The 16,179-nt window shown below is 45.2% G+C and overlaps 1 protein-coding gene across 1 annotated transcript in view; it reads left to right on the top strand.

Annotated features, from left to right (window-relative positions):
* phf21b (PHD finger protein 21B) overlaps nt 1-11,713 on the top strand; it is a gene marked incomplete at both ends in the record, with an annotated part of 234,119 nt that extends 222,406 nt beyond the window's left edge. Inside the window, 5 exons of the mRNA XM_083661323.1 lie at nt 2,106-2,128; nt 5,109-5,267; nt 6,763-6,829; nt 7,377-7,480; nt 11,474-11,713. Of these exons, the coding sequence (XP_083517449.1) occupies nt 2,106-2,128; nt 5,109-5,267; nt 6,763-6,829; nt 7,377-7,480; nt 11,474-11,713 (593 nt within the window). The remainder of the gene's footprint in view (nt 1-2,105; nt 2,129-5,108; nt 5,268-6,762; nt 6,830-7,376; nt 7,481-11,473) is intronic.
* Between the last annotated feature and the right edge of the window lie 4,466 nt (nt 11,714-16,179).

Raw genomic sequence — 16,179 nt, 5'->3', positions numbered from 1 at the left:
AACAACACTGAACACACCTGCTAGGCTATGAAACAACACTGAACACTGAACACACCTGCTAGGCTATGAAACAACACTGAACACTGAACACACCTGCTAGGCTATGAAACAACACTGAACACACCTGCTAGGCTATGAAACAACACTGAACACACTGCTAGGCTACGAAACAACACTGAACACACCTGCTAGGCTATGAAACAACACTGAACACACCTGCTAGGCTACAAAACAACACTGAACACACCTGCTAGGCTATGAAACAACACTGAACACACCTGCTAGGCTACACAACAACACTGAACACACCTGCTAGGCTATGAAACAACACTGAACACACCTGCTAGGCTATGAAACAACACTGAACACACCTGCTAGGCTACAAAACAACACTGAACACACCTGCTAGGCTATGAAACAACACTGAACACTGAACACACCTGCTAGGCTATGAAACAACACTGAACACTGAACACACCTGCTAGGCTATGAAACAACACTGAACACACCTGCTAGGCTATGAAACAACACTGAGCACACCTGCTAGGCTATGAAACAACACTGAACACACCTGCTAGGCTACAAAACAACACTGAACACACCTGCTAGGCTATGAAACAACACTGAACACACCTGCTAGGCTATGAAACAACAATGAACACACCTGCTAGGCTATGAAACAACACTGAACACACCTGCTAGGCTATGAAACAACACTGAACACACCTGCTAAGCTATGAAACAACACTGAACACACCTGCTAGGCTATGAAACAACACTGAGCACACCTGCTAAGCTATGAAACAACACTGAACACACCTGCTAGGCTATGAAACAACACTGAACACACCTGCTAGGCTATGAAACAACAATGAACACACCTGCTAGGCTATGAAACAACACTGAACACACCTGCTAAGCTATGAAACAACACTGAACACACCTGCTAGGCTATGAAACAACACTGAAGACACCTGCTAAGCTATGAAACAACACTGAACACACCTGCTAGGCTACAAAACAACACTGAACACACCTGCTAAGCTATGAAACAACACTGAGCACACCTGCTAAGCTATGAAACAACACTGAACACACCTGCTAGGCTATGAAACAACACTGAACACACCTGCTAGGCTATGAAACAACACTGAACACACCTGCTAGGCTATGAAACAACACTGGACCAAAAACCCATTCTCACTAAGAAAGCATCATTGGGGTTATTTTCTTCTTCTTCTTCAGGGTGTCTGTGGGTTCTGGAAAAAAAATCTGAAAACCTGATAACATACAAATTAAGGCCTTAAAGTATTAAATGTTTTAAACACAGCTTTTAGAGGTGATTTTTCTCCCAGTTTCATTTTGATACAACTAGAAAGCTTTACATTCAGGGATACCATGAAAGGTGTAGTTTTACCAAAACATGTCTGTGACCAGCAGTAGTTCTTATCTTACGTTACTGCACTTCCTGTTGGCCACCATTAAGTTTCACCAGCATGCATACAATACGACAAACATGTTTGACTTTTAATTTCTTGGTGTCTTATTTCTTATACTCCTCATTTATAGTTTCATAACATTAACTACATACAATCATAGTCCGTTTGTTTTGCTAGATGTGTGTTTCTTTATTTTGGTTACACTGGTCTTAAATGTAAGTCATTTGGCTTTGTGGAAGCTGGAGATACCCTGTGTACAGATGTTGCCTGTTTCCAGGGGCACTATTGCCGCCACAGCAGATTTTTCTTTCCTTTTGTCTATGGCTGCTCCTAGCAGTGTTAGTTGTGAGCTTCGGTCATAGAGTGATCAGACCAGCATTGGAATCTGTGGATTCCGCGACCACTGTGGCAGTACTTTTGCGGCGATAGTGCCCTTGGAAACAGGTAACCTTTGTACCCTGTCTGTACACCATCCATGGCTGGTTGTGGCTCTTGCTTGATAAGAAGGCAGGTGTGTGTAATAAGATGCTGCCGGCTGAGCTGAGCTGCCTTCCTCAGGGTTTAGCTCCTGCATGGCTAACCGCTAACCCCTGGGCCGTGTGTCTAGCTGTGTCTTTGCCTGTCGGCTGCTACTAACCTGTTCTCTGCTTCCCATCCACACGCTAGACACTGAGGACCTCTGCTGGAAGGTACGTAGCATGACTACTGATGGTATGTGCTGTGTTTCCTGTGTTTTCCACAGTGTTCAGTAGTGTGTGTGGTTGTGGATATAGTGTAGTAACAGCGTTTGCGATAGTGTATATCCTCCCACGCATTGATTGTCGTCACACAATGATCTCTAATGTCTTCAAATGTTAAATGTTTTTGACTGTGCAAGGAATCACATTTTTAAGTTTTAAATTATAGTCGAAAGTCCTGAACAAAATTTCACTCTTGAGCATCAGTTTTGTCCCTGTGAAATGTTATTGGTTATCTGCCTCTTTCATATTCAAGGGTAAATAAACTTCATTAAAAGGTTTTATAAGTTCACTTTTCTTTTCTTTCTACTTTTAAGCAAAAGTACTCCTAATGTTGAGGGAATAGAAATGAGTCAGATAATATCTCAGCAATATTAATGCACGTTACTCTGCTAAGTGCATTGGTCTTTGTTTTCCTTCAACCTTGCCTACAGTACCATAGCTTTAAATTAGTTAGCATTATGTTTGAAAAGCAACTTTGTATCAGCTTATTAAACTTAGTGTACTGATTAAGTATACCGGTGGGAGGGGGGGGTACAGAGGAAGGCAATACAGTTAGACAGGCTATAAACATTAGCTTCAAGTTGTAACAATTAGCACACAATATGATTAAGATGCCCTTCATTGGTCACAGTGTCACTTGGAACTGGGGCTTTGGGCTCAGTAAAAACAGGTATTGTACGGAGTTTGTTCTTTTTGTCTTAAAGGAACAGCTCACCCTAAAATCCAAAATACATATTTTTCCTTCTCACCTGTAGTGCTATTTATCCATCTAGATCTTTTTGGGATAGTTGCCTGAGTTTTGGAGATATCGGGTGCAGAAATGTCTGCCTTCTCTTGAATACAATGGAACTGGACGGCACTCGGCTTGTAGTGCTCAAAGCACACACAAAAATGCAAAACTCAACAGCATTGTCTCTTTCCAGAAATCATGACCCGGTTACTCAAAATAATGCACAGACTTTGTTGTGAGCAGTTTCATGTAGGAACTATTTTCTTTTGCAGTCTCATGTAGGAACTAGCTAGCAGCTAGCGGGTGTAGTATCATAACGAGGTCTGTGGATTATCTTGAGTAACGGGGTCATGATTTCTGGAAAGAGACATTGCTGTTGAGTTTAGCAAATGTATTTATTTGGCACTTTGAGCACCACAAGCCGAGTGCCATCCAGTTCCATTGTATTGGAGAGAAGGCAGAAACTCTGCGGCCGATATCTCCAAAACTAACGCAACTGACACAAAAAGATCAAGATGGATAAATAGCACTGCAGGTGAGAGGAAAAATATGTATTTTGGATTTTAGGGTGAGCTGTCCCTTTAAAGTTTTACAGTCAAGCAGGTGGAGGTGTTCTAGTGTTAAGGCAGCTATCGATGCTGAAATCCCTGAGGGTCAGTCTGGCACCAGGCTACATTTTAAACCAAATATCAAGGTTATTTAAGTCTGCAAAAAAAAGGCAAAGTAATTTCCACTAGCAATTGACCTCCTAGTCGATCCTAATGTAGCTGTTAAGTCGCCCTGGGCCTTTCTCATTGTCTTCTTTGATGCCGTCTTTTGGGCGCAGGCCTATAAAACCAACAGCAAATGATCTCATTATACGTGTGAGCAAATAGGTTTGATTGTAACAGTGGGGCATGGAAAAAAAACTCCTCAAGGCAACATCTAACCTGAGCAGAGGAACAGAACAACATCTAACCTGAGCAGAGGAACAGATCAACATCTAACCTGAGCAGAGCAACAGAACTAGGCCAATCCAACAACAGCAGGACTCATCATGATCTGTATTGGGTCTCCAGTCTGTGACTGCCTCTATAATATGACAGACGAGTCTGTACCTGCCTCCGCAAATTCCACAGCTTTTTACCGCTTCCACCGGCGTTTGGCTGTCATACTATTTGCAGACGGTGTATTGAGAGAGAGAGATATGGGCAGCAGCAGGACGGTCGATCTGAGAAGCCTTTCTCTTCATCATGCCGTCCCATCCCTCTCCCAGGATGAAGCTCCTGACATTCACTGACTGCCTGCCTCACTACAGATAGCAGGGGAACGGCATCATTAGTTTGCCAGGCCAGCATTCACAGTCCAAACAAATCACTCACTCAGCTTCTTAGTAGAGATAGGAACACTCTTAGGATTCATATCAGACTCTGGCTGTTCAAACACTATACTATGCGATATGCTACCGGATTTAATGACAGAGATAGGATGGGAGGAGAGCTGCATTCTGTCCCTTTCAAAAAGAAAACATTGACAACTCAGAAGTGTCGGATTAACATCAGCACCAACTGCTCATCACAGTTTATTGATGACCTTCAGGGCTACTGTAGTGTGTACACTATAAACAGCATGTACATACCTAACACTGCTCATTTTGAGCTCTATTCCAGACAATTTTCTAGGGAATATGAGTTTTTTTTTTGGGGGGGGGGGGGGGGGGTGATATGGTTCAAATCAATATCACGATAATCACAAGGATTTTTCTCAATATCAATATATATCACATGGTTTGTGTATGCAAAATCACGTTAAATAATCAAATAAATGTTCATCTCATTGAACCGAATGGTAATGTTAGGTGTGATGTTAGGGATGCACCGATCCAAATTTGTTCACTTCCGATCCGATTCCGATACCTGAATTTGGAAAATTAAGAAAATATACAAGGCAAAGAAGGATGCTATTATACATGGGCAAATTACGGACAGAATTGAAAAAAATAAAAAATAAAAAAAATAACCCCCATAGGGATGGACCGGTCCCTTATGGCCCTAAATATTTTATTTGTTTTTAAATCAAATGTACTGGTCCTCATCCATTTAGATGGCAGAAATGTGTGCCACGATAATATATCTTCATATCGTCACGATATGATTCCACTGAAAGACAATATAAACCATAATGTCATTGTGTGGATCCTGGTGTCTGTGTTGATGACAGGAGGACTTGGAGCATGATGAGCACTGTGCTGCCTGCAAGGAGGACGGCGAGCTGCAGCCCTGCCACAACTGCCCACGCGCCTACCACCCCAACTGCCTCCAACCCCCCCTCAAGACCCCACCCCGAGGGGCGTGGTACTGCCCCAAGTGCCAGAAGAAGGTAAGGAACTTTAGGGAGGCTCATGTGTTGGTGGTATCTTCGAGGTCAGAGAAGCACGAGTGCAAGGTTTCCGACAGCTTTGATTTTTAAATGAGTTAGTCTCACGTAACGTGGTCGGACCCAACGTCTTGCACTTCCAGCAACGGAGGGGTCTGAATCACAAGCCAGCATTTCCGGGTTTTACCGCAAGAAAGGTTGCGGCAAGCCTCTGATAGGCTGGGCTGTAACATAAGTCCGGCTATCTGCGTGCCTTGGTGCATCGTTCAAAATGTACCGCCCCATGAGTTGTCACACAAATAAGGAGGTCCGTGGTTGGTCAATTCATATGTCTGTCACGCATTTTGTTTTGGTCTCAGGGTGGATCCTTAACCACTTTTCAAGAGTCGTGCACCAGATATGGCTGCTGGCTACTGTGAGACTATCAATGATATGACCTCATCTCAAGGCCTTAAAGCAATATTCCACTTGGGAGTTATTCATCATTTGGCTGCTATGAAAACCAGAATAATAATAATCTACTCACCAAGATTGGATGCAGCTGGACGAGCTTGTAGCATTCCGATTTCTACTTCCCATTCTTTTGAATGGGGCCACAAAAATAATGTGAAAACTTAAATTGAACACATTGGTGAACAAATTTAACGAGACAAAGCAGTCCTTGGTCCATCGTCAAAATGCTATTCAGTGAAATGATGTTCTAAAGAGAAACCAGATGGACAAACCCAGCTTTTATTTGGTCACAGACGACACACCACACCACACATGCTTTGGAGGCGCCGTGAAATTTGTCCTCTGCGTTTGACCCATCCTGGCTCGTCGTCCTCCATGGTTCAGGCCAGGAGCCCAGGGGAGCACGCAGAGAACATGCAAACTCCACACAGAAAGGCTCTTTCAATGAGATAACCCACCTGGGCACCAGGCAATGAAGGCATGGGGGAGACATGCAGTGCCAACAGCGTTCCAGCAGGAACCAAACCCAGGGCCTTCTTGCTCTGAGGCGAGAGTGCTACCACTGTTTAAAAACCGCCAAAATGCACACAAAACCACCCATGGGAACAAGTGGCTCTGTAAACTTGCCCAAGCCCATTTTTGCCCCGCACAATGCACCCCAAACCAACCCAATTGGGCGGAAAACCCGGCAACACTGATCTAGAGAACACTGATCTCGAGCCTTTAGGGTGGCCTTTCATGCAGAAGGGGCGGTGACATACAGAAGTTGTGTGCTTGTGACGGATAAAACAATCTAATAATTTTTCAAATCCATTTTAAAAAGCGGTTCAAGGAACAACTTTTGACAAGGAGTTCCCAGGCGTATTGGGACGTGGAGCGCTCCAATTGTCTTTGAGTCGAGACTATATGAACAGTGACAGTATGTGATGGAAACAGTGTGTGTGAGAGACTTTTTTCTAATACATCGATCACTGTCACCAGGACCTAGGTGTTTGTGTTCCAAGCTTTTCATTCACTGATTTGATCTGGTGTTTCTGCTTCTCAGGTTCTGAACAAGGAGAACATGTCATGGCCACAGAACTTTGTCCAGTCCTATGTTACACACAAGACAGGTCAGTGTGTTACTGCTTGAACTCTGTGTCCAGACTGTTTGCTGTATTGCAGAGGTTTTCAAAGTGGGAGGCCTCCCCAGGGGGGGGGGGGCTCCAAACAGTTTCAGGGGAGGCTCAGTGCATGGAAGTGGAAAAAATATTACATTGGTTATCAAAAGGAGATCACATGGAATATACACGTATGTGATTTGGTTAAAGAGATAGTTCAGAGATACAGTAGTTGTGTGAAGTTTTACTCAGTCAGAAACAAATACTGCCTTCAGACAGATCTTTTTATGTATTTGGTGTATAGTCTGTACGTACAGTATATCAGCAATATCAGGCTATCATGGCTCAATTGGTGAGTGTCTATGGGATCCAAATAACAATCATGATCCCATAGGAACTGGGGGGGGGGGGGGGGCAACTTTTTCCAAGCTTTGTCTGAGGGGAGGCCCACCGTCTCAGACTTTGAAAAGCCAAAGATGTGTAGCCAAAGATGTGTATTGTGAAGAGGTTGGTCCATGGACTGAGGGCAGTGTTGTTTTGTGTGTTTGTGGCTGAGCAGTGAGGCAGGAGGAGAAGCGGCGACTGCTGAGAAGAAACACTGAGCTGAAGAAAGAGTGCGCTCATCTGGAAGAACAGGACAAGAAGCTCAGCAAGACCCTCACAGTAAGACACCTAGTCTCCTCTCTGTACACTGTGTGGCTGTGAAAAAGACCCTCACAGTAAGACACCTAGGGCCCTATCTTCGTACAGGCGCTATCCCCTATTACCGCTTGCGCACCTGTTTGCGCGTGCCTTAAAGCAGGGAAGCTTGCAGTCTGCTGTCCAGGTGTTATGCTGAGTTTTGCACCCCCGCCCAGCATAAAAAAAAGCACCCCCACCTGACGGGAGCATAATTGTAATGATTTATACAGAAATATAACTGTTTAAAAGTGATATAATTGTCTGGTAGACGTGACCTCCCTGATTTCGAAGTCCAAACAGCCCCGAAATATGTTGGGGATGCAATTCTCGGCGGGGATGCGGAAACGTTCACGGCACGAGTCGCAAATTAGAGCCGTGCCAAAATCATCTGGGCCCCAAAATGCCAGCGCAAACGGGATTTGGGCGGTCTTAACTACCAGAATTATTCAAAGGTGTGGCCAGACAATGCTGGGCATTACATCAATCAAAGCCAATCAGATTCCCGTCTCGCAATCGCCGTTTGCGCGAGGCATTCAATATGCTGTAATTCCCCCCATGCGTAATAGAGTGTACTCACAGGGACATAGAGAGATGGAGAGAGCTTATTGACAGATCGCCTGTGGTGCCCACGAAATAGCCTATGTCCATTGTCCAACAAGTTTTCTCAATTAATTTCCCTCTTTGCGATGTGATAAAACCATAATTTGATGTATTGGCATGGCAAGGCCAATACAATAATGTATACCTGATACATTAATGAGTAATGACATATCCGAAAGGAATTTTACTTTGCACTGCGCTGCATGAAGATTATGGTGCGCTCCCACCGCAGCGAGGTATTTAGCGCGAGGTCCTTTTCAAAGCTCTTAGCGCAAAGTATTGCGCGCTGCTGACGATAGGATAATGCCATCTATCCCCACATTTTTGCGCTGAAATGCCTGCTTTGGCTTGTGGCAGCCAATGCCCAGTACAATTATAACAGGCATGCGCCTTTGTCCGCCCCCAATTTGCATTGCGCACGGCGTTAAACGAGCGCAAATGCTAAATTAGCGTAGTGTGTAACGCTCATGTTGGCTGTTCTTCCCTCAGCAGTGTGTAACGCTCGTGTTGGCTGTTCTTCCCTCAGCAGTGTGTAACACTCATGTTGGCTGTTCTTCCCTCAGCAGTGTGTAACGCTCGTGTTGGCTGTTCTTCCCTCAGCAGTGTGTAACACTCATGTTGGCTGTTCTTCCCTCAGCAGTGTGTAACGCTCATGTTGGCTGTTCTTCCCTCAGCAGTGTGTAACGCTCATGTTGGCTGTTCTTCCCTCAGCAGTGTGTAACGCTCATGTTGGCTGCTCTTCCCTCAGCAGTGTGTAACGCTCATGTTGGCTGTTCTTCCCTCAGCAGTGTGTAACGCTCATGTTGGCTGCTCTTCCCTCAGCAGTGTGTAACGCTCGTGTTGGCTGTTCTTCCCTCAGCAGTGTGTAACGCTCATGTTGGCTGTTCTTCCCTCAGCAGTGTGTAACGCTCATGTTGGCTGCTCTTCCCTCAGCAGTGTGTAACGCTCATGTTGGCTGCTCTTCCCTCAGCAGTGTGTAACGCTCATGTTGGCTGTTCTTCCCTCAGCAGTGTGTAACACTCATGTTGGCTGTTCTTCCCTCAGCAGTGTGTAACACTCATGTTGGCTGTTCTTCCCTCAGCAGTGTGTAACGCTCGTGTTGGCTGTTCTTCCCTCAGCAGTGTGTAACACTCATGTTGGCTGTTCTTCCCTCAGCAGTGTGTAACGCTCATGTTGGCTGTTCTTCCCTCAGCAGTGTGTAACGCTCGTGTTGGCTGTTCTTCCCTCAGCAGTGTGTAACACTCATGTTGGCTGTTCTTCCCTCAGCAGTGTGTAACGCTCATGTTGGCTGTTCTTCCCTCAGCAGTGTGTAACACTCATGTTGGCTGTTCTTCCCTCAGCAGTGTGTAACGCTCATGTTGGCTGTCCTTCCCTCAGCAGTGTGTAACACTCATGTTGGCTGTTCTTCCCTCAGCAGTGTGTAACACTCATGTTGGCTGTTCTTCCCTCAGCAGTGTGTAACACTCGTGTTGGCTGTTCTTCCCTCAGCAGTGTGTAACGCTCGTGTTGGCTGTTCTTCCCTCAGCAGTGTGTAACGCTCATGTTGGCTGTTCTTCCCTCAGCAGTGTGTAACGCTCATGTTGGCTGTTCTTCCCTCAGCAGTGTGTAACGCTCATGTTGGCTGTTCTTCCCTCAGCAGTGTGTAACGCTCATGTTGGCTGTTCTTCCCTCAGCAGTGTGTAACACTCATGTTGGCTGTTCTTCCCTCAGCAGTGTGTAACACTCATGTTGGCTGTTCTTCCCTCAGCAGTGTGTAACACTCATGTTGGCTGTTCTTCCCTCAGCAGTGTGTAACACTCATGTTGGCTGCTCTTCCCTCAGCAGTGTGTAACGCTCATGTTGGCTGTTCTTCCCTCAGCAGTGTGTAACGCTCGTGTTGGCTGCTCTTCCCTCAGCAGTGTGTAACGCTCATGTTGGCTGTTCTTCCCTCAGCAGTGTGTAACGCTCATGTTGGCTGTTCTTCCCTCAGCAGTGTGTAACACTCATGTTGGCTGTTCTTCCCTCAGCAGTGTGTAACACTCATGTTGGCTGCTCTTCCCTCAGCAGTGTGTAACGCTCATGTTGGCTGTTCTTCCCTCAGCAGTGTGTAACGCTCATGTTGGCTGTTCTTCCCTCAGCAGTGTGTAACACTCATGTTGGCTGCTCTTCCCTCAGCAGTGTGTAACGCTCGTGTTGGCTGTTCTTCCCTCAGCAGTGTGTAACGCTCATGTTGGCTGTTCTTCCCTCAGCAGTGTGTAACACTCATGTTGGCTGTTCTTCCCTCAGCAGTGTGTAACACTCATGTTGGCTGTTCTTCCCTCAGCAGTGTGTAACGCTCGTGTTGGCTGCTCTTCCCTCAGCAGTGTGTAACGCTCATGTTGGCTGTTCTTCCCTCAGCAGTGTGTAACGCTCATGTTGGCTGTTCTTCCCTCAGCAGTGTGTAACGCTCATGTTGGCTGTTCTTCCCTCAGCAGTGTGTAACGCTCATGTTGGCTGTTCTTCCCTCAGCAGTGTGTAACGCTCATGTTGGCTGTTCTTCCCTCAGCAGTGTGTAACGCTCATGTTGGCTGTTCTTCCCTCAGCAGTGTGTAACGCTCATGTTGGCTGTTCTTCCCTCAGCAGTGTGTAACACTCATGTTGGCTGTTCTTCCCTCAGCAGTGTGTAACACTCATGTTGGCTGTTCTTCCCTCAGCAGTGTGTAACGCTCATGTTGGCTGTTCTTCCCTCAGCAGTGTGTAACACTCATGTTGGCTGCTCTTCCCTCAGCAGTGTGTAACGCTCATGTTGGCTGTTCTTCCCTCAGCAGTGTGTAACGCTCATGTTGGCTGTTCTTCCCTCAGCAGTGTGTAACGCTCATGTTGGCTGTTCTTCCCTCAGCAGTGTGTAACGCTCATGTTGGCTGTTCTTCCCTCAGCAGTGTGTAACGCTCATGTTGGCTGTTCTTCCCTCAGCAGTGTGTAACACTCATGTTGGCTGTTCTTCCCTCAGCAGTGTGTAACACTCATGTTGGCTGTTCTTCCCTCAGCAGTGTGTAACGCTCATGTTGGCTGTTCTTCCCTCAGCAGTGTGTAACACTCATGTTGGCTGCTCTTCCCTCAGCAGTGTGTAACGCTCGTGTTGGCTGTTCTTCCCTCAGCAGTGTGTAACACTCATGTTGGCTGCTCTTCCCTCAGCAGTGTGTAACGCTCATGTTGGCTGTTCTTCCCTCAGCAGTGTGTAACACTCATGTTGGCTGTTCTTCCCTCAGCAGTGTGTAACACTCATGTTGGCTGCTCTTCCCTCAGCAGTGTGTAACGCTCATGTTGGCTGTTCTTCCCTCAGCAGTGTGTAACGCTCATGTTGGCTGCTCTTCCCTCAGCAGTGTGTAACGCTCATGTTGGCTGTTCTTCCCTCAGCAGTGTCTGGAGCTCAGAGAGCACCTGCTGGGGCAGCAGAGGGACACACAGACCTCTCTGGACCGCCTCCGAGCTCTGATCAGGCTGATCCAGAGGGACCAGATGATCCAAGTCACCATGACGGCCACGGCCCCCACACTGCTCTCCCTGCCCTGGATCAAACCCACCGCAGCCCCCCCCGGGCCGGGCCCCTCCGCACAGAAGAGCCAGCCGCAGTCCCAGACCCAGGGCCACAACTAGTTTCCCCCCCGGGGCCACGAGCGGCACCGCGCAGCGTCTTAGCCAAGCGGGCCGCCTGCCAAGTCCCGTCGCAGGCGGCCTCACCCAAAACGTCCCGTCGCAGGCGGCTTCACCGTCGCAGGCGGCTTCACCCAAAACGTCGAGGGCAACGTTTTCTTTCCCTTCCTTCTTTTCTAACACGTCTGAGATACCATTGAATAATATCTAACCATCTTTTTTCAAGAGCTGTTGTGGGAAAAAACTATGACAAAAAAAGAGCCTATATCCTCCACTCAATTCATGACAAGTATTTTTTAAACCCAACACCTACAGTGCTTACGAGATTTCTTTTTTTATTTATTTTCTATTTATTAATGTTCTTGGCCTTAATGTATTTATTACAAAAAGTTAGACGACAGTGCTGTCACAGAAGTATGGAATAAGCATTCTGTGCAGCCCAGAAGATATTTCCTTTTTTTTAAACAGGTCTAATTATTGTTCTGCATATAGTGAGAGAGAACAGTAGAGTAGTGGTAGTTACAAATAAACAATGGAATAATGAAGGTCACAGGACTGTACATTGATATATCTGAGTAGATGTTTGAACAATGTTTGCCATAATAATTCAGGTGAAAGAGGGACGGGGAAATGTTTTCATTGTGTATGTAGGTAAAAGCATACGAGCCTTCAAACAAAACAGAGAATAACTTTTTTTCAGTATTAATAGAGTTAAAGTCAAAGAAAAAAGTATTTAAGAGAACTACAGAAATGAGCATTTCTAGTGGAGATTTGAGTATTTTCATGCTGATGCCTGTTGATAAAAGTCAGTTTGGAGTATTCAAGGGGATCATTGTACATCATTTGTATTATTATTATTATTGCAGGTCTTTTCCGTTTCTTGACTTTACTGGATTCACACGTCTAACCCAAGGTGTTCTCTTTGGTGTGAAGATGATCTCTCCACCCTCCATATTCCACATGTGTGGGATTATATCCTGACCAGCAGAGCTGTCGTGGATTAGCTTCTATAAGACACATGACCACATCGCCTGCGTGCTGATTGGCCCGAGGCCATAAAAGGTACTGCAGCCCTTCTGGTTCATCTTGATGAGAAGTGTGTTTTGGAGTGGCTCTTACATTAGCTGGAGAGTCTCCACTCAGTGAACCAGGGTTACAGTGTAGCCAACCGTTCTCCACCACAGCTGCACTTGTCAGGATATAATCCCGTACATAAGGAACATGTAGGGTGGAGAGAGTCTCTCTACTCAGCAACCTGGGTTACAATGTAACCAACCGTTCACTTTCCCCCACACCACAGTTGACCTCAGAAATTGACATTTTGAAGGATCATCTGAGTTCATGTAAATGTGTGATGCATCTATTTATTCCCTTTCCTCCTCCCCTTTACCAGTATAGAAAATATGCCAAAAAAAAACTTACATTTTTGTACTGGGAACACTCATCTATCAATAATGTCTATAGTGCTTTTTTCCCCTGCCTATTTTATATTTTTCGCTTTCAAGCTTTTTTACTCTCGTGTTGTTTTATGACTGAACATTTGACAGTGATGAGCCTGTTAATTTGACATTGTTGTCTATCATTTGTTGATGATAGTTGGACAGTACAAATGAACACTGCCTCAAGTAGTTTAATCCAGGGTTTCTTTGATGCGCCATTTTATAGACACCAGTCAACCAGACATGGGACAACTCTGTCATTCTGCAACAGTTCTGACTGTCAGTGGACCCAGGAGAAAGATGGCTTCCTCCTGGCCTGTGCTGTGCTATCAAACCAGGAGGCCGCTATCTCCTCCTCCTCGGTTCATTTATATAGCTAGTCTTCCTGCTGGACCAGAGAGGTTCCTAGAAGTGTTTTCAAACTTAGACTTATAGTCCAGGCATTTCACCACAAAATTGGGGTCAACCTCTCGCTAACTGCAACAAAACCAAACTCAGTGGATTTTGTGTCCTCAATATGTTCCAAATGAGAGGAAAAAGTCTTAAGGAATCCTACCAAAAAAGACACTAGAGGTGAATAGGGTAACATTTTTAATTAATAGAATTTTCGCCATGTTTTTTGGAATAATGTTATATAAAGCAGTCTATGAATGATATATTATGAACAAACCCCCTCGTTACAACCTTTCGCTGTAATATGTCAACAAAATGAAACAAGAAATTTGAACTTTTATCCAATGTTCAGATTTCTGTTTTGCAAATGTATGTACCGGTAAATTAGCACATATCTATGCCTCATTTGCACAATTAAACATACAATTTCACAATAAAATGTAATACAGAAAATAACTCTTCATGTAAGTAATCAACTGGGGAAGTTTCATGGCATCTATTAATTAAACATTTTACCCTAGTCACTTGTAGTGTCTGTTTTGGTAGGATCATATTCATGAAATTCTTCAAAACGTTCCCCTCATTGATTCCTTAAGACTTTCTCTCAATTAGAACATATTGAGGACACAAAATCCATTGAGTTCGGTTTTGGCTGACCCAAATGTTGTGGTAAAATGCATGGTCTATTAATCCATTTTATTTGACTATCATACTGGTCTCTTATCAAATCATGAGTTGCAGGATCCCACATTGCAACCTCTCAATGCACAAACATGAACAAAAGTTGGGTTAATTCCGATAAAATGCCTTTAGCAAAAGAGAGGGGATTTGTGTCGTTGATTGGCAGTGTTGCACTGACCTGGTGACACGATGGACGACAGAAAGTCAGCTGCTGTCACATTGAACAGAGGTGAGAGGGGGTGATTCATTTTAATCATATCAAAGTCACTTGTGTTTGGTCTCAAAGTATCCAAGATACTCAAAAGATCCTTATTGTTGGAGATGCATCATCAGCATGGACACTAACAAATACCAGAGGCCCCATGGCAGGAGCATGGCTCTGACGCAACAGATCAAGAGGGATATATATGTCAAGCAATATGGCATTGAAACCATTCCATCAAAATGTGATTTGAATTTCTTTGACTTGAAACGTACGGTAAAGCTCTTTCAGCTCAGCCGGTTCATTCCACACTCCAAAGCAAACCCACAAGCTTCTGTCTGAATCAGGTGCAAACGAATGATGCGCTTGATGAAAAACAGACAGGAATATGCATCAACATTGTGTTACGTTACGCCTTTTTTTTTAAATGAACAAAACTGGGTTGATTATTATGGAATTGGGCGGGTGGGTGGGTGGACAGAAGCCACGTTGGCACTGCTGCCACAGGGTTTTCTAGTCCGGGTGAGAATGTTCCTCGTGACGCGAACTTCAAATGCAAGGCCAACATGCAGCTCCTGATAGCAGAATGTACCATTTGATGCATATCATGCCTCTATAGGATTCTATGTAGGATGCTGCATCAAAGTGTGGCTAAACTGGCCCCACAGCAGTGAAACTCCAGGAATGAGGTGGATAAGAAATGAAAACCATATCAGTGCTCATGTCAAGAGTCCTGCACGGGGTCCAGTTTTGCAAACCCGCACCTGCAAAGCTCAGCACCAGACCTGACCCGGTACCCACAATTAGTAGTCAAATCCAGACCCAACCCGTAACACACAGGCTACACCGTCTATATTAACCGCTGAGAGGCTAAGCTGTCCAACTTATTGGCCAATCGAACACCTTGACTCCTCCTCGGCTGTGCAGTTGGTATGCATACGTGAAACAATGCCGGTCATGTAGAAACAAAGTGTGAAACGTACGGTCAACAGAAAATAAGGACTCCTCATTCACGCCCTCCCTGCCTAACCAGACTGATTGACTTTTCCTGCATTCCACTACCAACATCCCCCCCATCTGTTGACTTTTTATGCCTCCGCCGGCGATAGCCAGGCCGGAGGCATAATGGTTTCGGGTTGTCCGTACATCCATCTGATGTTCGCGTTAACGCGATATCTGAGGAACGCCTTGACGGAATTTCAGCAAATTTGCCTCAAACATCTACCTGGAAGGATGAACAAGGATGAACCGATTACATTTTGGTGGTCAAAGGTCAAAGTTCAAGGTCACTGACCTCACAAATGCCATTTCCAAGCTTGTTAACGCGATATCTGAGAAACGCCTTGACATAATTTCTTCCATTTTGCCTCAAACGTCGACTTGGACTAAAGGATGAACGGATTAGATTTTGGTGGTCAAAGGTCAAGGTGACCTCACAAACGCCATTTCCAAGCTCGTTAACGCGATATCTCAGCAACGCCTTGACAGAATTTCTTCCAATTTGGCTCAAACGTCGACTTGGACTCAAGGATGAACTGATTCGATTTTCGTGGTCAAAGTTCAAGGTCACTACGACCTCACGAGTGCCCGTTTCATGCATGTTAACGCGATATCTCGGGAACGCCTTCAAGGAATTTCTTCAAATTTGGCTCAAACGTCCACTTGGACTCAAGGATGAACTGATTCAATTTTGGTCGTCAAAGTTCAAGTTCACTGACCTCACAAACGCCATTCTGTAGCTTGTTAATGCGATA

Source organism: Poromitra crassiceps (assembly GCF_964638095.1).
Source record: "Poromitra crassiceps genome assembly, chromosome: 2".
Lineage (NCBI taxonomy): Eukaryota > Metazoa > Chordata > Actinopteri > Beryciformes > Melamphaidae > Poromitra > Poromitra crassiceps.
The sequence above is the reverse complement of the archived record's forward strand: the minus strand, read 5'-3'. Positions and strand labels throughout refer to the sequence as shown.